Raw genomic sequence first — 22,745 nt, 5'->3', positions numbered from 1 at the left:
CCTAGTGAGCGAAAGGAGTACGACGACACTCCAAAAGACGCAGATGAACTGTTACCTGGTGGGGAGGCACATTGACGGCTGCCAGCATGACTGGCGTGCTTCCGGACAATTTTGTGCAAGTGCTGGATAATAGAAGATGTAAAATTGTCTACCGCTACAGAGAAACGGCGTGTTCCCATACAATTTGGCCGAAGCAATTGAATGAGTCTTACGCTTTCGGCCAACCATAGGATTGGTACCGGGACGACTAGTAGAAAGCAAAGTCATAGGTCCCAACGGAGAGGAAGCCCTCAAGCGATTCCCGGGATCGTATGATGACCCCTGCAAGCGTCCTTCAGGTGAGTGCACTTCGAATCATTTATGATTTGAGGGCAATTTGGAGCCTAGATTTGGGTATAGCCATATTTTATTTTACAGGAGGAAGAGGCGATCCAGTTAGCTCGTGAAACACGACACGTCCACGCTGAGGCCGGATTCGAGATACTGGATATCGAATTCACCAGTGGCTCTCAACGCTTTTCAAATGAGAAGAGCCTGAATCTAGGGTCCAAACTGACTACAGAGAAGGTTCTTGGCTTGTGGTGGGGTACCGCAACGGACACATTCACATTCAAACGTTCTTCGAAGCACGATGAAGATCTGTTATCCGGAAAACGTTGACCTACCAAGAGAGGTGTTGTGCACCTTGATGACCATTTTAGTCCCATTGGGATTGCTGTCACACTTGTTAATCTTCCTTAAGATTCTACTGCTGGAGATGTGGTGGTCAACGGACGCTTGGGAAATGGAACAATGATTAAAAATTCTTCCATCGATACGGAATGTACGCGTACCAAGATGCTACCGACTGCTCGTGTCAAACGAAAACATGTGCGGTTGTACAGATTCGTCAATGCTAGTGAGGATAGTTGGTCGGCAATGACTGGGCAGGTGGTTGAAGAGTTCGTGTACTTGGGCTCACTGGTGACCGCCGACAATGATACCAGCAGAGAGATTTGTAGACGCATCGTGGCAGGAAATCGTGCTTACTTTGGCCTCCGCAAGACACTTCGGTCGAACAGAGTTCGCCGTCGTACGAAGTTGACCATCTACAAGACGCTGATTAGACCGGTAGTTCTCTACGGGCACGAGACCTGGACCATGCTCGTGGAGGACCAATGCGCACTTGGTGTCTTCGAACGGAAAGTGCTGCGTGCCATCTACGATGGAGTGCAGATGGAAGACGGCACATGGAGACGGCGAATGAACCATGAGTTGCATCAGCTGTTGGGGGAGCCGCCCATCTGTCATACCGCGAAAATCGGACGACTACGGTGGGTCGGGCACGTAGCCAGAATGTCGGACAATAGCCCGGTGAAAACGGTTCTCAATTGCAATCCGACCGGTACAAGAAGACGTGGCGCGCAGCGAGCACGATGATCCACCGCAGCGAGCACGATGATGACCAGATGGAAGACGATTTGCGGACCCTTCGCAGATTGCGTGGCTGGCGACGCGCGGCCATGGACCGACTGGAATGGAGGAATCTTTTGTATACGGCACAGGCCACTTCGGCCTTAATCTGTTAATAAATAAATAAGTGAGGATAGTTACGCCGCCATAGTGTATCTACGATTCCAGCAAGGCAGCCGCTGTACTGTTCAAGCGGCAGTTACAGAAGCGCGACTAACGAACATGGTAACCAATAGTTCATCGTTTAAGGTGGACGAACGATTCTTTTAAACTGAGTCTGGTGACGTGCTCTCCTGCGTTCGATCCGATCATCGACGATATTCGCAGTTTGTGACCTTTCGTGTCAGCAACATCTTGTAAACCAATGAAATCGCGAAATGGAGGCGGGTTGGCACAAAGCAAAATGTGGCGGATGTAGCAACCAAGTGGCAACGTCCGCCGGACCTTGGAAATGATTATTTTCAGCGACTCATTCAGGAAGATGTCGGATGTGTTGTTATCCACCTTCAAAACAGACTTCTAGATTTCAACTAGTTCGTGGGAGGAAAATTAATGGCGAATCGTGCTATGGGACTGATAACAGCAGAAGATATTCAGAAAATGCAGCAGAAAAGGTGATCGGCTACTACCCTCATTAAAGGTACGTAGAACAACACAACACCAAAACAATGGCTGAAATTTTAGAAATGTTCGAAGATCAACCAAATGAACGACATTAAGATATGCGAGACCACCACAGCTGTAAAAAAGAAGGAGATAACATAGCTTTATGAAACAATCCGTGCAAAAAGTCCGCCAATGTCGAACAAACAAAACGAACATCATATCCTGTCCAGATATATAAAGTATGGTTACTTCCAACAAAGGTGAATCTCTCGGTTAAGAAAAGAACAAAACAAAATAATTGAATTCGAACTAATATGTTTTAGTATCTCGGACGAACCATCAGTAAGTGAAACTTAATTAGACCTTGAAGAATATACAAGTCGTCGAATTAGGATCTAGAAGAAAGGTGTATGCAAAATTCTCGTGTTTGCAACTGGAAAAATATAACCCCTCGTTCCTGGCCACTACATAATTTGACGCGTCGCTTTAATTCCCACATTACATTCACGACAAGTGTTTTTAAACGCAATTAAAACGACAGCCAACTTGTTACGCTGGCTTTGGAATAATTCGATCGTTTAACACATTGGTCAGCATAAGCAAACTGACGATCCGCTAAGAGACCACCATGCAGAGGCATAGAAGAAGTAATAGGCATTCGACGTGAGCAAAAATCGCGACGATCGTATGGAGCAAAGAAGCAGAGCAAAATGACAACAGAGTCCATAAGTGGGAAGCTATTATCAGCCGCAACTAAGCTGAAATCAGTATTTGACGTAAACAGAGTGACGATCGTGTGTAGCACTGCAGCGAAGACAGTTTTTTCAAACACTATCAAGATGCAATTGATGATCAGCATGGGTAAAATGACGATCCACAATCTCAAGGCTATTATCAATCGCAATCAAGATGCAACGTGGCAGTATGATGACATGGCGGACGAAATTAACCGAAATTGCACGTCTAGCATCAAATGCGGCTCATGATTGCCAATACAATGCAGATTTTATTGAGTATAATTCATGCGAAGATCATACTGAATTCGAAGAATTAGGAAACCGGATGTATTGGAAATAAAATTTAAAAGAGACGTAGAAGCTCATTGATCAGTTGTTTTTCAGAGAAGGCTGAGCTTTTCCTAAAGCAATTTTCCTAAATATTCTCATAACGATGCATGCTCGTCTAGTTGGACCAAATGCATACTCTTGGAGATATACGACTCATGATCGCAAATCAGTCAATTTTGCGTTTCCATGAAGCTGAGAAAGCGAGTGATACGTTTTCACTATTTTTGAATTATGAAGCCCATGAAGTTGAAATTTTCGAGACGGGAAACCGAAACGCATTAATATTGGTTTATTACCTACTTTATATTCAAACAGACCTTATTTTGAAGCATTTATAGTGCAGTAAAGAATCATTCGCGAAAGCGATCAATTTTCCGACGAGGAAGCCTCCGGAAACGGACTGACAAATGCTGGCTCTGCAGAGGCCACTCTAAGGTACGTGCTGAAGATATGTTATATTAAATTCATCATAATTCTGAACTATTCTTAATTTTCAAGCAGCAAAATTCAAACCAAGCCAGAGACATCTAGTTCTTCCAATACGAATCTTTTGGATTCAGGCAAAATTACGCCGCCAACAGGATTTCGACAATCCAGCAGCCTCCAGAGGAATCCCACCGCTTGATTTACTTGAGCATGTGACGAAAGGCTATATCGTAGTTTAGATGTTGCAAGTAATCTGTCGTATAAAGCGTTTATCGGTGCACTAAACAGATTCAGCAGCGGTTAAAAGTGCAAAACCACACCTGCGCAACAAGTCAAACACTTACGAGGAACTGTACACTGCTTTGACGCAAAATCGAGACCTTTCTAAACTCGCCTTCTCTTTGTGCAATATCTACTTCTCTGGACAGTTGCGAAGTTCTCACACCCGGACACTTTAACTTTCAACAATCGATTCATCAATTGCCAGAAACCAATATTCCGGAAGTCCCACGCAACCGACTGAAAATTTGGCAGATTATTCTACAGAAAGTGGCAGAGATCAGGACTCGTTGGAGGAACGAGTACATAAGACCACTACAGCCCCGTAGCAAGAATGGAGGGATTGCAACCTATCTCGGAACATTTGGAGAAATCGTCCGGCAGACCCTAGCGGTCATGGCCTACAAAAGAATCTACTTCGAGGGGGTACTCTGGTAACTAGTGTCACTGGGAAGCCACCGGAAATCTTGGAAACCACATCAAGGACTACCTCCATAGTCGTGTCTTACGAGTAGGAGTCGGCAGTTTGCAGTCCGGAACGTATCTGGAAGAAAACGGTGCCCCACAGGGAACCACTTTCGCCGTCACCTTATTCCGCGTCAGCATAAACTCCCTCATTGCATCTATGCTGGCGATATCATAATCTTCGTTGTGAGGAGGATAAAGCGCCATGCCGCAGTAAACTCCGTCGGCAGATGCTCTGAAGCAGCGCGGTTCAACATAGTCGCCTCCAAATGCTCAGTATCGTACTGTTGTAATTCTTATCACCTAACCAATAACAGACCGGTCAAACTTAGAGACGCACTTATCCCTTTTCGCAGAGAACTAACAACATTCGGTATCATGGTGGACTGCCATCTCAATTTCGTAGCGCACTTCCGGACAGTCAAACGAGGCTGCGAAAGTAGAAAGCGCCTTCTCCGAACAATCAGTGCCCGGCACACGATCTGGAGCAGAAGAACTGCACTGAACGTCGGAAGGGTGCTCATCTCCAGCTAAATCTTCTACTGTATGGAAATAGCGAGCCACAACTTGGACAAGTTATAAAGATCTTTACTCTCCTCCTATGGAACGACTCGACTAGTTTCTAATCTACTGCCGAGCACTCGCGCCGAAGCAGCCTTTGTCAAAGTCGACGTTCTCCCCTTTCTATTGGCGGCCGCTTATATACTCAAATGTGCTCTGGGATTGATCGAAAGAACTTCTGGTGGCTATGCCAAGAATACACCGGCACAGATCTCATACAAACTAGCTTGCCGTCATTAAACCCGAGACAGACCCTGGTACACGAGAAGCACGAATACCTATTCAGATCGCTACGAGAAAGCCCTCCCCCCGAGGTCACTCAGGGCCAATTTCTAGAGCTGATGAACCAACTATTCCCGAACCACGCCCAGATCTACACTGATACTTCCAAGCTATAAGAACGAGTTGGAGTGGGAGTCTGCGTTTTTCTGCAGAAGCTGCTGTCATCAGTCTCGCGATTGCAAGGAGACCACAGGGAACACCGACCATCATTCTGTCCGATTCTTTGTCGATCATATCCGCCCTGGAAACGGAAACTTTACGTCACCCTTACATACAAGCTATAGAGAACACCTGGGATTCGTTAACCACGGTATGCTGGAGGCTTGATCATAGCAAAATTTAGCAAAAATGAGGAAGCGGACTCATTGGTAGCACGCGGTGACAGTCCAGAAGATTACTTACCAAATTGGTACCGTTGAGGGATATAATCTCCCACTTCAAGTAAAAAACCATTGCTCAGCTTATTAGCCGCTGGAGGAGTCAACTCAGCCACTTAAAAGAAATCAAGGAAGATCATGCACGGTGGACCGACTGCGGTAACAGGCTCGACCAGAGAGCCCTCTCCCGCCTACGGATTGGACACACCGACATAACTCACTCACTCCACCAACTACCGTCCTCAAACCGAGACATTCTGGCTAATGACCCGATAAGTGAGGAGACAGTTATCTCATTCTTGAAGGGTGCCGAGCTCCTCCATAAACCGCAGAAACTGCCACGGACCCTTCATCTCACCCGCTCCGGTCTGACCTCGACACCCTACCGGGTAGCTCGTGGGTGAACTAGATCCACTGCCGGCGATTAGAGCAAGTAGATCGCGTCGAATAGCTAGCAGTGGGTCATTGGGGCGCCTGTGAACCGGAAACCCGGAATCGCTGGACAGGCTTCAGCACCTACTAGCTGGTTCGTTGAGTATGCTAGGTCCTCCGCCGCGGACTAGATCGGGACGAAGCGGGGAGCTAAATGGCTCACAGAAACGAACATCGGTATCTGGATGAATCTAACGTTGGGAAATCACAGGAGGATAGATTCACCGCCATGAACTATCCGACTTTATCGTGACAAAAATGGGAGCCAATTGGCTCACGAAACAGATATCGTTACCGAGAGAAATTCCGCTGCTAGGGAACTCTTAGTCGGAGTAGGGTAGTTTACCCACCGGATAATAACCGAATAGATCTCGATAAAGCTAGAAGCTAATCGGTTCAAGGAAGCGGGTATCAGTGTCGGGAGAAATTCATCCGTCGGGGAACTCTCAGTCGGAGTAGAGTGAGTTCACCGCCGGGGAATATCCGAGTAGATTGTGATAAGGCTAGAAGCTGAAAGTTTCACGAAAACAGTGGCTCATGTCATAGAAGAAAGAGGTGCGACGAAAGCCCACGAAGTAATATCTCGACGTAGTTCCGTAGGGAAGAAGGACGAAAAAAGAGTAAACAGTGTTTTAGTGGTTAGGCAGAAAAGTGTGTCGTGAGTTCCACACAGTGCCAATTCACTACAGGCCAGGCTTTTGAAGCTTTTTGAACCTTGCTAAAAACCTCGCTCCGGTGCTTCGAAGGTTGTCCACGGACCACCAGTGTAGCTCATCATCGGACATAGATACTTCGACCGATACCGAAGGCGAGGGAACAAGTAATTTTAAAACCCACAGCCCTTCAGTGACTCACCACGCAACAGCTAATGCACTTTAAAATTGTCCAACACTACAATCTTCTTGGGCGAATGACCAATTGGGTTAAAACCCTTAATAATAATAAACCATAACAAAGGGGTTCACTGAATTGTTGACGCTGAGGTATTCCCCGAAGATGAAAATACTCGGCATTCCAAATTTGAGAACAGGCAACGGTTCGGAAAATTTCAGGCAATGGCGTTTGTAAAATTAAAAAGAATTTCATGCGATTAAGAGTACTGTAGTATGTTGAGTGACAGTTTATTTTATTTTACTGATGCTTCCGCTCACGTCAAAGCTTACTACGATTAACATTTTTTGTTCTTGTTTTGCAGACACCCGCGAACAGATCCGGGCCCAGAAGCACAAAAGCCTCCGCGAAGCGGTAACCAGTTCGGATGAGACCCTGGTTCAGCTACTGCTGGACAACATCGGCCCCGAGCGGGAGATACTTGTAAACATGGCCCCGGGCGGTGCAAATACGCTACTTTTCATGTAGGTCTTCCGATTGTTTTGATTGATGTTTGTTTTCATGCGGCAATTTTTTTTTTGTTCGCAGGGCTTCCCAGAATGGATCGGAAAAGGTGGTGCAGCTGTTGTTGAATGCCGGAGCCGATGGAAGGGCACATGCCGTAACAAAATATTCACCGCTCTACACGGCGGTGCACAATGGACACACGAAGGTTGCGGCTATGTTGCTGCAGCGGTTTCCGGAATTGGTACAGCTTCTCACCGTGGAAAGATGGTTACCGTTCCACGCGGCTTGTATCAATGGACACTGCCCGGTGGTGGAACTGTTAATAAAACATTCGTACCCGGAGGAGTTGATTAGCTCGTACAGGTACAGGAGTTGTTATCACACCTAGAATTGGGTTTTCATAATCAATTTCGTTGCTTTGTTCCTTCATTCATTCCCATCCCAATGAATAACACTCGTAAAACTCTAACCCTGTAAAAATAAAGACTCTTCTTGCAGGAATCCTAGTGGCGAGCTCGAGTGGCGCCTCGCTTTCGATCCTAACACTCAGGATGTGACCGGGCAAACGGCTTTGTACGTGAGTTGCCTGCTTGGCAATCGTCAGCTGGTGGAGATGCTTCTGAACTGGAAGGTTCGCTGTGTACGTCATACGCTGGGCGATGGTGAAGATGAATCGGAAGAGCCAGTCCGTGGTACGGATGCCCTCAGTCCATCGGCTAATCCGTTGAGTCCTGCTACTCGAAGAATTTCCTTCGGCATTCAATCGATCATGTCTCGGTTAAGTTTGGGTCGGGATAACGGCGATGAAAAGGATGAGAATGTGGAAATGAGGTGTCCATTTGATCTGAACATTCTATGCGGTGCTGCCCGAGAGACGGCCCTACTTGCGGCTGTTCGGGGAGGCTTTCTTGACGTGGTAACTCTGCTGTTGCAGAATGGTGCCGATCCTAACGTGATCGCTCGTGCGGTGGATGATCAAAATGATCCAAAGTTAGTAGCTTAATTGGAATGTTGGATAAAACCGATTGAACTATTTTTTCTTGTCTTCCAGAATGTCAGATGAAATCTATGGCTTCTCTAATGTTCCTTTGGCGGAAGCTACCCGCCAAAAGTCTCTTGCTATGGTTGATCTGCTACTCAAGTACGGCGCCAAAGATGATCAGTCCATCGCTCTCAGCATCGCTATCCAGAACTCCGACGAACAAATAATTTGCCGGTTGCTATCCATCAAAGCTCACGCAGATCCGGATTACAAAATCAATAAAAAAGCCCTGACCCAAGAAGCTGAATACAGCTCACTGCCCTTGGTGGGAAGTTTCACCTATAGTTCACTCTTTCCCAGCACTGCAACAATGATCAACTGGCACAGTAACAATTGTCGCCTGTCGGCTATCAAAATGTCCTGGCTTAGTGAAGCCGTTCTGCAGTGTAATCCAAAGCTTAAAGGTCACCCTCGATGCCACAAACTAGCGCTCGGAGCGTTAACACGCATCGACATCTCGCACAATTGTTTATCCAAACTCCCAGCGGAAATCTTCGCCCTCGGAAGTCTGCGCTATCTCAACGCAGCTCAAAATGTTTTAGAACACCTCCCGCTTCCGGAAGAGATCGACCCATCGCATCAACAACAAAAACGTCATCCCCCTAAATTAGCTCAAATCGAGTACAACTGCCCGGTCCTGGAGGAACTCTACCTCCAGGATAACCGTCTCGAATGCATTCCACCTCGAATTTTCCTCCTTCCCAACCTCACAATCCTAGATGTTTCGAACAACAAACTTCAGGAGCTCCCCTTCGAACTATGGAAATCCCCAAAGCTGAAAGAGTTCAACATCGCCTTCAATTTCCTGAAAGATCTCCCCTCGCTTCCAAACATCGCGGAAATCGCTGCCGACGCAACCGAACCACCCTCACCCGTAACCGAAGCATGCCTCTTTCACGCATACTCCTACGAAGACAACATTGATTCTCTGACCCGCAACCGTAACGTCGCTAGTTTGGAAATTGTTAAACACCACATCTGGTCCAAATCGCTCGAAGTTACCGATCAGGAACTGCGCCTCCCGGATTCCAAAAACGATCACACCGTCTCCCAGCTTAGTAGTCTGAATCTTGCCAACAATCTGTTCACCAGCATTCCACTAGCTCTGCCCTGTCTGGCTGTGAATTTGACCCGACTCAACATGTCCTACAACAGCCTTCGCTCGATGGGACACGTCACCAGTTACCCGGCTTCGCTCAAGCAGCTAGATCTCGGTCACAACGAAATTAGCTGCTGGCCTAGTTTGCCAAGAATAGCTGCCTCCGATCCGCATCTGATGTGCTACAATCCACAGGAACCGAAGAAAAATTCCTCGAAAAATTCGGTGGCTAGCAGTAGTGGGAGTTCGGGAACTCCCTATTCGAACGAGGTTACCGTTATTAAATCATCTACCAGTTCTAATAACATAACTTCGTTGAGGACCGCGGTGCTGAAAAGTGTTTGCGTCCATCGGAGGCACCTACGGTTGGAGTCCCTGCGGACGCTGGTTCTGGCGGATAACTCTTTGACTAGAATACAGTTATCGACGGATGATGTGACAACCCTGGGAGAATCCGAGGACGCCGAGTGGAGTTTAATTGGAGTAGCAAAGTCCCGGTTGATCTTCCCTAACCTGTCGATGTTGGATATTAGCAACAATTCGCTTAAAGAGATTCCACCGTCGATTCACGAGTTGACGAATTTAAGCGTGTTGAATATTAGTGGGAATATGGACGTGACGGAACTTCCGCCACATATGGGACTACTGTCCAGGTTGTGGAATCTTAACACACGCGGTTGTTCCCTACAGGATCCACTGCGGTCGATGATCGACAGCAAGAAGTACAAAACGATGGATATTATTGGGTATTTGAAGTCGGTTTATGAGGATGCACGACCATACGCGAGGATGAAGCTGATGGTGGTCGGAGTGCAGGGAATTGGGAAAACCAGTTTGCTGGATCAGTTGAGGAATGAGGGTCCGACGAGGAATAAGAAGCAGGTCGATCACTGGGCTAAACGGATGGGTCATAAAAATATCAACACGAAAACTAGCCGGGGGATAAATATGTCCACGGTTGGGGTTGACATTGGCGATTGGGTTTGCGAGAAGAAGATTCGGGGACATTCGACGCACGGACCGGTGGTGTTTAGGACGTGGGACTTTGGTGGACAGAAGGAGTACTATGCAACGCATCAGTATTTTCTGTCCAAGAGGAGTCTGTATTTGGTGCTGTGGCGGATTATCGACGGTCGGAAGGGTTTGGCTGAGGTTCTGCAGTGGTTGGGTAATATTCAGGCAAGGGCACCGAATTCTCCGGTGGTTATTGTTGGAACGCACTACGATGCTGTTGGAGAAACGTTACCTGCGAAGAAAGCGGAAGAACTGCAGCAGGTTATCCGAGATCGATTCATAGCGGTATCGGATGCGGAGAAGATTGGACTGCCGAGGGTGCTGGATTCGATCGAAGTGAGCTGCAGAACTGGGCATAATATAAAGTTGCTGGCGAATTTGATTTACGACACGGCTTTTTCGCTTCGGCCGCCGGGTTGCAAGGAACCTTTGCTGTATCAACGAGTTCCGGCGAGTTATCTGGCGTTGGAGGATGTTGTGGGAACAATTTCTTCTTCACTAAAACAGTTTGGGGCCGATCCGGTTCTGGATGCCGAACGGTATCGGCAGATGGTGACGCAGGAAATGCAACTACGGGGTTTCAAGGGTTTTCGGGATTGGTCCGAGTTGAATCAGGCTACCATGTTTCTGCACGACAATGGGGTTGTACTGCATTATGACGATGCGACGTTGAGGGATTTGTACTTTCTGGATCCGCAGTGGCTGTGTGATATGCTGGCACATGTCGTCACCGTTCGGGAGATTAATCCGTTCGCTAGGACGGGCGTTATGAAGATGGATGATTTGCAGCATGTTTTTAAGAGTTCCTGTTTGGGAACGAGTGATAACCGAGGGTGAGTATGGGTAGTTTAAAAGTGGTTGGAATTTGTTCAAATTTGATTTTGTTTTACAGCTACATTGTAAGCTTACTGAATAAGTTTGAGGTTGCGCTTTCGTGGGATGCTCGAACGTTACTCATTCCATCGTTGCTCCCTATTGAAGAGGACAGTACAGCGGAGAGGGTGGTCACAGTGAAGGTAAGTTTTCTTTCAAACTGATTTTGTAGGTGCAATTCAGAAAGTTCTCTTCAATCAAGCTTGGAGCAGTACAACTTGAGCTATACTTATTCGTGGACCGCTGCTTATTGAACATCTTAAGACGCGCAACATTCGATATGCGAGACCCTTGCCTCGCTGTACGGACCGTTAAACTCGATTATCTCGGAATTGTATTTTTTGAAAAGCTCTTTCACAGCGATCACGATATCTCTGGGACCAATTTACTGATGCTCCCAATTTTATCAACTGATTGTGTACAAAAACAAAACATTTTAAATTGAACGGCCATTTCAATGTATTCCGACCGCAAATTTCTAAATTCTGCCAGCCCGCATGCAGTTCGCCACTCGAACCCACTGCAACTGCAGCCCACTGGAACTGCAAATGAACACTAACGGGCTTAGACAAAACCAAGATGACCTCCAGGTCATCATCTACCGGCACATCCCCATCTCTCTGGCCATCGGGAATCGCTATGATTGGGAACTACGGAGGTAGTATTTACTAAGCAATCGGACTGGCAATCCGAGCAGATTTCCTCGGAGAAAGCATTCACGGAACTACTAGCAAATGCGAGGAGGATCCGAATTGCCACCATCTCCACCGTGGTATCTATATATTATCTATACAGCAGGGTGTTAGGGAGGTCGGGAAGAAAGTAGACCTACTGATTCGTCAAATCCCGGCCCCGCCTGAAGGGCACGACGCCGTGAAAACGATATCCTCAAAGCGATCGAAGACAACGGAGTAGTCATGTTCAACGACAGAAATCCAACCTTCAGTAGAGGACCTGGTCAATCATCAGTCGACCTTACCGTGCTAGAGGACCCATGCCGAAATGACCACTATCCCATTCTGGAAACCCATAACTCCAACCCCTCCGGCAATGTCCCGCCGTCGCTACTGGATATATAAAGAGATCGACTGGAACAACTTCGAAGAATCTTTTCTGCAGAGTTTCGACCCACACAAGGAGTACCCTCCAGACGAGCTAACGGAGCGCCGATACACCACTCAGCCGAGTCCAGTCTCCCCAGAACCAGAGGATCCCCATCCCCTTAAGAGAGCAGTCCATTGGCAGTGTACAGAAGTTGCCAAAGCAGTCAAAAACCGCTGGCAAGCTCTCCGAACGCTTCGGAAAACGACGGTCGACAGCCAGCTCTGTACAACGAGACGCAATCCGTTTCGCCAACTCTGCGACACCACAAGGAAAGCGGTCGACGAAGAAAAATCGGCTAGTTGGAGCAAATTTCTGGACGGGGTCCAGATATGAAGAAGGATTAACGCACACAGAGGGAAAAGGTGGAATAACGAATTCTCCCTAGAAATCGACACAAGCACCAACCCGCACGAGATCACCAAAGAGCTAGGATGTCATTTCTCACCCCTATCAGCAACCCTTCCAACGGAGTTCCAGGTCAAGAAAATCATAGTCGAGGCCACCGCGTCTCACCCGACCCACCACAGGAATGGAATCAATCCTGCTCCGGGTCGAAGCTCGTCGACGAATCTACTGGTATGAACAATGTAGGCTACCTTAAAGAACCTGCCACCTCAAGGCAAGAAAGCACTCCTCCAAAGCTACAACCGGATGTTAAAGGGCGGGCCTCTTCCGGAATCGTGGTAAACAGTCCTCTTTATTCCGATCCCAAAAATGACGTAAGGGACCCGAACACCCAAAGACTTCTGACCTATTGTCCTCCTACCCTGCATGGGGAAAACGTTTGAACGGATGATTAACTGACGACTCACAAGGTCCTTCGAACAGCGTCAACTGCAGGACAGTAGGCAACACGGCTTCCGGAAGGAGAGCCGCACCGAAGCTTACTTGGTACCCCTTACGGAAATCCTAGGATATGGTTTACATGTTGACGTCGCTACACTCGACATAGACAAAACCAACAATACCGTGTGGTAAGAAGGAGTGCTCCGATAGCTCAACCGCTGGGGAATACAAGACAACCTTGGACTATATTTGCAACGCTTCCTGCAAAACAGAAAGTTTAAAGTCGGAATCGGTGGCAGGGAGTCCAAATTCTACACCAAGGAGAACGAAGTACCCCATGGATCGGTTTTGACGGTCACTCTCTTCCGAATCAAGTATCTCTACCACCAGCTTATCTGAGGAGGACCACATTTTTGTCTACGCCGACGAAATTTGGCTCGTCGTAACCGGAAAAACCAAAGACCCGATACGGATCAAACTACAAGTGGCAGTAAACGCCGTTACCAAGTGGACAACAATAACAAACCGACCATCTTCCATATCAAGGAACACAAGATCCTCGACAGCACCACAAAACAACATTTATCGTTCACTTCTTCAAGCTAAAACAAGAATACGCCAACTGGAAAAGGCTGGTTCGGAATATATGCGTCCGGCACCCAAAATGCAACCACAATATGACATTAACAATCAGTAAAGCGCTGATTCACAGTCGCATCTGCTACGGCATAGAAATCATCGGGCGGAACAGCGAATGAATCACTCTTATCCTGCCCTCCTATATCACAACCGAAAGCGCCTACGTCGAAATTAGTGTATACTCCTTCTTGGGGACAATTTCCCCAGTACCCTTTCGGGGGCGTTAAGCATCCTCGAAAAAACAGCCTCAAGTCATTCACGATGAATTCGCGAGACTCTACAACCACTCGCACACTTGCATCGAATATGTCCCCGTCCCTGGAACGCCAGGACACCCTATATCGGTACATTTCTATTTCAGACGATTCGGAGGCAAGAGGGACCCTAGAAGTCGCCCAAACAGCCTATCGCCAATTCTTGGAACGCCGCTTCCCGAATTTTTCCCGTTTATACACCGACGTCTCCTAAAGAGACAACAAATTCGAGATTACAAAAGCCGCCACTATTGTCCTAACCCTATCTAGGAAACCTGCGAACACAGCCACCACTAATAGATGCCCAGGCACTGTAATATCCGGGGAAAGGTCGACGCTTATAGCGGCCCAGCCGCCCAAGGCTACAAATCAAGAAAGGCGCTGGTTGAAGAAGTCCCGGCAGAAGGCATCATCCAGGGATTCTCTCAGACTGTGACTGAATTCTGCATCCACGGGACTCGTCCAACTTTAAATTTAAAATTGTCGTTGTTAAATCCATCAAAAGAGGTAAATAGATATGCCATCAGAGCCTACGTCGAGAATACCGGACAGCGGCTCTACCTAGTATTGGAAATCAGTATTACATCGGCGGCAGCAGCTGGCTATTTACAAATCCAAATCGTCGCCAATGGATGATGAACAACGTCTTGGGAGAAAGTTAAGCGTGATGGTGGTTGGATGCAGTGAGGCGAATCAGATGATCGCGGAACGGCTGGAAGCTGGAATGATATGGTTCGTGTGATCATGATCGAGAGACTCTAGGCCTTGAGGTTTCGGCCGTGGAAGCAAGAAGTTAAGTAGAAGTCATTATACCAAAGTCTGAGACGGTGAAACCGGCTGTAATGGCCCTGGCCGGTTGTTGTATCCTAGATCGCCGAACCAGTCAAAACGGGCCTGTCTTGTCCTGATCAGTTTTCGAACTGGTACGAACTGGATATCAGGGCGTTGTCGCGGGCTCCAGGTATTTAACCGGTATTCGCTCCACCTTCTAAAAGTTAAGGACGACCGTCCGTGAACCCGCAAATCCGTGCGATTCGACGATTCATCTGCGAAGAACGACCATACAACAATAGGAATCTTGCCACTGGATTGACCACCGACCACTGCATGGTTGAATTGTCTATCACACCGACGAGATTCGCTAAGGTCATCCTCAGAGAAAGCTATCATCGAAACCGCCGCCACCCCGCCGGACACGTAATGTAAAGTGAAAACTAAATTGTGAGTAGGAATATATCTGTCCATAACCTTTTTTTTCTTTGTTGTTGCGACCATAACCTTCCAAAATCAATCATCCAGGTCCGAAAATACTTCCACAACTAAACACGACGCGAGGACCAAATGAAGCCTTCCGTGCCCACCCGGGACGTCCATAGCAGGCGTTGGGGCTTAACCAGGTTCTCTTCAGGAACTGCAACGACCATCCTCGTGGGCTGAGAACAGCAGCGACCCCTTAAACGGTAACACCCGCTCCTAAAAACCTTCCACCTCAAGGTAAGAAAACACTCTTCCAAAGCTACAACTGGTTATGGAAGGACGAGGCTCTCCCGGAATCGTAGCAAACGGCACTTATTCTGATCCCAAAAAAGACGCAAGGACTACCGACCTATTAGCCTCCTACCCTGCATGAGGAAAACGCTTGAATGAATGGTGAACCGAGGCTCATCGCAACCCGCGAACAGTGCCAGCTGTTGGAGAGCAGGCAGCACGCCTTCCGGAAGGCGAAGGGCATCAGAGCTTACTTGGCATACCTGGGGGAAAATCTAGGCCAGGAAAACAAAGGTTGATGGTGCCGCGCTCGACATAGACAAAGCCTACAACATCGTATGGCAGGAAGGAGTACTGCCGCAGCTCGACCGCTTGGGTATAGAAAACAACCTCAGACATATTTTCAACTATTCCTACAAAAAAGAAAGTTTAGAGTCGGAATTGGGGGCAGCGAGTCCGAACTTTACACCGAGGACAACGGAGTACCCCAGGAATCAGTCCTGGCGGTCATTCTCTAACTAATGAGCGATCTTTTCCTACACGGAATCCTCAAAGCGAACGAGGGCGAGTCATTTTAACGACAAAAACCAGACCTTCAGTAGGGGATCCGTTCAATCGTCGACCGATCTTACCTTATGGTCCAACTCCTTGGTGGATATACAAAATGGTCGACTGGAACAACTTCGAAAAATTCTTCCTGCACAGCTTCGACCCCCTCGAGGAATACTCTTCAGACGAGCTAACAGAGACGATGCACCACTCAACCGAACAGTATCCCTCCCACCGGAGTTCCAAGTCAAGAAAATCATACTCAAGGCCACCTCCGTATCTTTCTCACCCGACCAAATACAAGAATGAAGTCAACCTATGCGCGGATCGGAGCTACAAACGACAGTGAACGCCGTGTCCAAATGGATGTCATCGGTAAGCTTCCGGATCTCCCCTCAAAAAAGTTTCTACTCTCACTTTTTTGTCGGCCACCATAGAAAAACAAAACTATCTCAAATAGCTGAAAGGAAAATGTGCCAGGCTGGTCCAGACTGTATGCGTCAGAAACTTAAAATGTGACCGCAACCTGGTATTAATTATCAGCAAAGCGCTGATTGACAGTCGCTTCAACTACGCCGTAGAAATTACTGGGCGGAATCAACTATATCCTGCTCCCTCCACCCCTATAACATGGATCCATCCGAACTTCCTACAAGTTGTTGCCTAGTACACCGACCGAAAGCGCCTGCGCCGAGACTGACGTACTCCCCTTCCGCTGGAAAATTGTCCTAGTAACCTTTCGGCGGCGTTAAGCGTCCGGAGACGACAACTCGATAGTCATGGAAATCGCCACAAGGAATTTGCAAGACTCACCCTACCGCCATTCGCACGCTTGTAGCGAGTATGGTCTCATCCCTAGAACGCCAGAACACCATACATCGATTCATCTCTATTTCAGACGATCCGCAGGCAGGAGGAATCCCAGAAGACGCCCCAACTGCCTATCACCAACTTGTCTAACGCCGAATCATCCCCGCTTATACACCGACGGCTCTATCTAGGACACAGCCACACTCATCTTCTCGGACTCACTCTGCGTAGTCCTCGCGCTGGAAACCAGGAAATCTCGGCGCAGACCATTGAAGGACTCTCGGTTGGATGCCCGAGCACTGCAATATCCGGGAAAAGGTCTACGCTGATAACGGCACTGCCCAAGGCCGCAAAATCCAGAAAGGCGCTGGCCAGAGAAATGAGTATCATTCGGAAGTTGTTCCTAATTCGGTGGAATGGCCCGAAAAGTACAATGACCACGACTGGAAGGAGCAAAAGATGCTCTCCCAACAGCGTACCGTGTATACCAAATTCTCCAATGCACACACCACCTCCAGCGCCCAACCTCCAGTATGCTCTATCCTCGAGGACCCGACGCACCTTCGAACATATACTGTCCAACTGCCGGGAGTTCGAGGACCACCGGCAGACACGATTTAGCGCGCTCCATCAGGGGCAACATCTCTATCGAACTAGTGAGATAGGAAATCCTGTTGAACTTCATTAAAGATTAAAGACCATCTCTTCAGCGCGGCCTTCCCCGTCAACCTGGCCAGCATATCGGGGCTGATTTATCCTAACCAAACGTATAACCGAACAGATACCAGTCCTCATCAGCGGGCACTCCGCCACACTCCGACCGAGTGCTGGGGACCCTTTTCGCAGCCCAATAACAACCGTGGGACCTCCGTCACATGCGGACGGGCTGTTGAAGAGGTCCAAACTAACCACCAGTGAAAACCACAACTGAACAACCAAAATTAAATATTTTTATTATTTGTAATTTTTTTTCCTTTCATAGTTGAATAACTTTTGTACAGGGCTTTGGGTCGTCAAGACACCGATGAACCGCAAGTGACTCTTCAACCGCTATCATCAAACCGATCCAGGCCCTGGATAAGTGAATTTACTGAAGATAGATAAAAGAGACCAGCAGGTGCGACCAGAGTTGGCTATAGTGTCGTCGGGGCTCCTGAACCGGAATCGCACGATTGACATCGGCACCTATCCGACCAGGTTTAGGGAGCGCTTTCGACGTTGGGAAATTTCTCCGTCGAAGGAGGCCCACTTCTAGTAGATCGTGAAGCATTATCGGCAAATTATCGTCGGGACTTTTGAGGACTCCTCCTAGAACCAACCTCGGCAGCTGCACGGGCAGCATCGGTTTTGGAAGATCTACTGTCGGAGAACTCTTCGTCGCAGTAAGAAAGATCCATCGTCGAGGACTACTCCGCGACAAGCGACCAATTTGTGGTCGTTGGGGCACCATTGAACTCCAACCGGAATCGCTGGATCGCACATGGCATGCAACTGGTGAACGCAGAGAGTGCGCAGTAGCAGGAGTTATGTGGCGGTGATGATACCAGCGAACTAGCATGACCAGCTAGACCTGGAGCATGAGCTCAGCGTCTCTCAGATTCCCTAAAGTTGTCAGTACAATTGAAATCCGAGGGGATCAGAAAAATTGCGGACTATTGGTGGAAGTTAGAGGAGTAGGATTCAGAGGTATGAGTCCCTAACACCGACACACGATGGACGAAATCGCCAGTATGGTCTAATGGTGGTGGCCGCTGGAGTTTACATGGATTTCGAACGCGGTCCGCAAATAAACTCTTCAGAGCGGGCGATATAGTGATTTCGGCTAAAGCAGAACAATAGCCATACAAACTTGTGGCGGCGCACACAGTTAGCGCGTTGAACCTCCCTAACGAGTTCAAGCACTTTAAGGAAACAAAAGTACTTATCGGCCTGCGAAATCTTGATCTGTCTGCACCTAGCGAGAGTCGTGTAGGTCCTTCCGGAGAGCCTATGTCAGTGAAGTGAAGCGCCCTTGATTAGACAATCTACGGACGCTTATTTTTGGGACATTACGAGTATACTTCCAACGTCGATCAAGAGCTAAACGAGATGATCCGACAGCAATTTATCCTAGAAGATATCAAGACGGTACCGGAGTCGGCGGTAGATGCATGAGCGATACTTAAACAAAACCTCGTTTCGTAAGAAGAGAAGAACCGTAATCGGAATATTATGGAGAAGCGGTGGAATAAACTTCCCAGGCAGTCTGCCGATGACGAGAACAAGACTGAAGACGCCCGAGTGTAAGCTGGCGAAAGATTGTCGGGGCTCCTATGAACTGGAAGTCATCCACCAGCCAGAATCGTAGGACCAACCTCGCCATCTGCCCCGGGTAGCATCGGTTTTGAAAGATCTTCAGTGTCGGGGAACTCTCCGCAAGAGTAGGAAAGATCAACCATCGGGGGACTACACCGACTAGCACCGAACGCTACAAATGACCAGTGAACTGGGAACCTCCTTCCAACCGGAAACGCTGGATCGCCCACAGCATCCAACTGGTTGTCACTTCAAATGTAATCCGGAGGGGTGTAGGTTAGAGGAGTAGGGTTCAGAGTTATCTTCTCTGTTCAGAGTCCCTCACGATGGACGAAATGGTCTACCTACTTGTCGTGTCTGGATCGTCGTAAAAGTTTTACCACCAAGTAAAAAAAACCCACAACGATAGTGATGTTTCAACGAATAACGTACCACGTCGAAAGTCGTTATAGGGTAAATATAAGTGCAATAATGAGGTGTTAGACGGGAGTGTGTATCACGCAGTCAAAACAGATAGGCGGGCGTGAACGAACCCCCACCCGCTATGGGTTTAACAACTGCGGGATGACGACAACACTGGAGCTGTCAAACGGGAAAACCGCATGGTTCAGAATAATGTTATAGTCGATTGAGTGCGGAAGTGTAGCGAGAACCGCAAAGGACAGAAACAACTGCATGGTTTAGAAGTTTTTGGGAGTCACAAAGTAAAGTTCGCACAGGCAGTGTAAATGTCGGTGCATATTTTTCCGCTCGCAAAAGTATTTTTCTGTTGGTGGAAAATGGTACGAAATTGATCCCAGAGTGCATGGTTGTGGTCTTCCCGTAAAGAATTCCCAGAAGAAGAACATTGTAAAAGGCAGAAGAGTCCCGGAATGAGGAAGTTGCAGATGTGTGTTCTAGCCAAGCAGGAATAGAGGTCAAGGAAGCCTCTCTACTGAAAAAGTCTACTGGATGGTAGGTCTGCCCTAGTATATCTCTTTTCTCTTGCATTTTGCTTCTTGTTTCACATGTGGGTCAGCTAACCTTTTCTAGCTTTACACACGCTTCGCTCCGAAAACAGTGTTGGGAATCGCATTGAGCGGTATCATCCATTGTTATATCGAAAGTAGACAGCAACTGTCGATTTTATCCCATGGTGTGCTAATCACTTTGTTCAACAATTCCAGAAGTTTTGACACCTTTACCTTTACGAGGAATCCTGTCACACTCTGATCGATGCCAGTATCATGCGCAGTCTCGGAGTTGAGTTTCGTAGCCGCTAAAGTTGACGAACTGGTGGAAATGATGATTTCAGCTACAGGAGAACAAGAGTGACACAAACTTCTGGGGGTGCACACAGTAAGCGCGTTGAACCTACCTTATGAAAGAGTCAAGCAGTTCAAGTACCTTAAGGACGTCTCAAAACAAGATCTAAGAGATGATCGGACAGTCGCCCTACCGGAGTTGGCGAAAGATGCGTGAGCGAGACAAATCTTAGAGAGAACCACGTTTCGTAGGAATGGAAGCTTTGTAATCGTAATTTGTAATTAATGTGGAAAAGTGATGAGATAAACTTCCGAGACAGCTCGCCGATGGCGATGAAAAGACAAACAAATTTAGAGTGTATAGTGGCTAAAGATCTCGAACTATCTGCCGCTTAACGTGATGACCCATCCTAAAAAACAGACGACGAAAGGCTCATATGGGATGCAGTTGCTAAAATGGACAGTGTCACTGAATTCCTGAATATTTTGGGGGATAGATCAGATTGAGAAAATGGTTCATTAAATCCGAATTAAACTGTAAGATACTTTTTCTTAACGGGTTGCTGTTCCGTTTCGAAGAGAGACAGTCACCAGAAAACCAAAATAATTCACTGAAAACCTCTGTTGATTATTTGAAAAGCTAATTTACAAAAAGTTTGATTTGTTGAAGAAGGTTCCCTGATTCAACCAGAAAGTGATCCAGTGGAAAAGTGTATGTATGCAACTCTTTTGTGTATGTTTATAAAGTGCTAAGCGCTTATTTTGCACATTGTAGCATATGGAAACAATGTCATTGATTAATAAAACAGACACGAGTAATCTCTAGTGGCTTCCTTGAGGAATATCTTGAATAATTTCTGTGTATGATTTGCCAAATTCGCTTCGCCACTCTTTACACCCTGACATGCGTTTCCAAGTTTACAACTCGTGCATCAGATACATTTTACTAAGACTTCGGTAACATTTCTCACTTCGAGTCATTCGTGTCCGCTCACCTAAAATGACCGTCGGAAAAAATCCCCCTTTCTTTCAAACCGACAATGAACGTAAATGATTTCTAATACTCTTCTCATTTCCAGATCGCAACCCGATCCAGAGGATGGGCCATGCGTACCCGCCGCAACCCAGTCAACGCCAACTTTCCAGCCTACGAACCGCTTCTGTCGGAACCTCAAACTCCGGTACTGAGTAACGCCTGCGACATCCAAACCTTGCCACGTCCGGAAAAATCCATCTTTCGCCTGCTCCTAATGTCCTACTTTCCATCGGGTTTCTGGTCCCGACTAATTACCCGAGTCCTAGCGGACGATCTGGTAGTCGAAGCAATTCGTTCTCTGTACCCACTACCGAAAGAGCTAACCTCCGATCCGGACATTAATCAGATGTTGAACCTGAACTCACACTGGGCCGTTTGGCAAACTGGGCTCGCTCTGTACTGCGGATCGACGCTGGTCTTCAAAATGAGAGAGATCTCGGTAGCCTGTCCCAACTCTCCCTATCGAAACCCGATGAACAGGTTCAAACTGAAGCAGGACGGTGTATGGTGCGATATTGATCTAACCTCCACTTCTATCCTGGAAATCTACTTTCCCTGCCATGGTCAAAACATACGGAAACTGAACGAGATCGGAGTTGAGCTTAGTGCGGTGGTAATCGAGGCCAACATTCAGTGTGTAACGCAGCTGCTCGCTCAGAGTGTAGATCACATCGATCTACTGCTGGAGGATTGGTACCCAACGCTGGGTACGAGATTTGTGCACACTTCGGAGGGTCGCTTTCTGGTGACTCGGTTGGTACCTTGTCCAAAGTGTCTCCGGGATTGTGAAGATCGCCACGTTCCGAATTTCCCCTCGCAGGTGAAACCGAGTACGGGAGGAACGAGCGGTCATCGACCAACGCTTCACAAACTGCTAAGTGCCGATCGACGGGCTGAATTGGGTGAACCGAGTGGGTTGAACGAACTGCCAGGAATATTGAATGAATTGGTTTCGGCTCGAAAGTCGCAGGATTCCGTTGGATGGTCCGATTGTGATTCAGGCGTTGGGCAAGAGTCAGCCGATAGTTCGCGAGCGACCTCCATCGAGGGGCATCCACTAGTCAATGCAGGAGATCTGCCGGGACCTCCGTCCTATTCGTGGATGGTTGAGGAATGCATTCTGGCAGCGTACGACAAACGGTCGGTTGCTTGTCCTATCCATGGAGAGATTGAACTGAGTCGGATTACACCGGATGTCGTAAGTTTTAAAGTTAACTGAAACTGAAT

General features: G+C 47.6%; 1 protein-coding gene across 2 annotated transcripts in view; it reads left to right on the top strand.

Moving 5' to 3' along the window:
• LOC131688944 (leucine-rich repeat serine/threonine-protein kinase 1) overlaps window positions 1-22,745 on the top strand; it is a 38,720-nt gene that overhangs the window by 13,080 nt on the left and 2,895 nt on the right. For both annotated transcript variants that reach the window (XM_058973593.1, XM_058973603.1), the window contains 6 exons: window positions 7,143-7,302; window positions 7,367-7,648; window positions 7,784-8,275; window positions 8,337-11,273; window positions 11,333-11,456; window positions 21,562-22,716. In XM_058973593.1, the coding sequence (XP_058829576.1) occupies window positions 7,143-7,302; window positions 7,367-7,648; window positions 7,784-8,275; window positions 8,337-11,273; window positions 11,333-11,456; window positions 21,562-22,716 (5,150 nt within the window). The remainder of the gene's footprint in view (window positions 1-7,142; window positions 7,303-7,366; window positions 7,649-7,783; window positions 8,276-8,336; window positions 11,274-11,332; window positions 11,457-21,561; window positions 22,717-22,745) is intronic.

This window comes from Topomyia yanbarensis, chromosome 1 (genome assembly GCF_030247195.1).
Source record: "Topomyia yanbarensis strain Yona2022 chromosome 1, ASM3024719v1, whole genome shotgun sequence".
NCBI classification, from domain to species: domain Eukaryota; kingdom Metazoa; phylum Arthropoda; class Insecta; order Diptera; family Culicidae; genus Topomyia; species Topomyia yanbarensis.
Note: the sequence above shows the minus strand (reverse complement) of the source record. Positions and strands in the feature narration are given on the sequence as shown.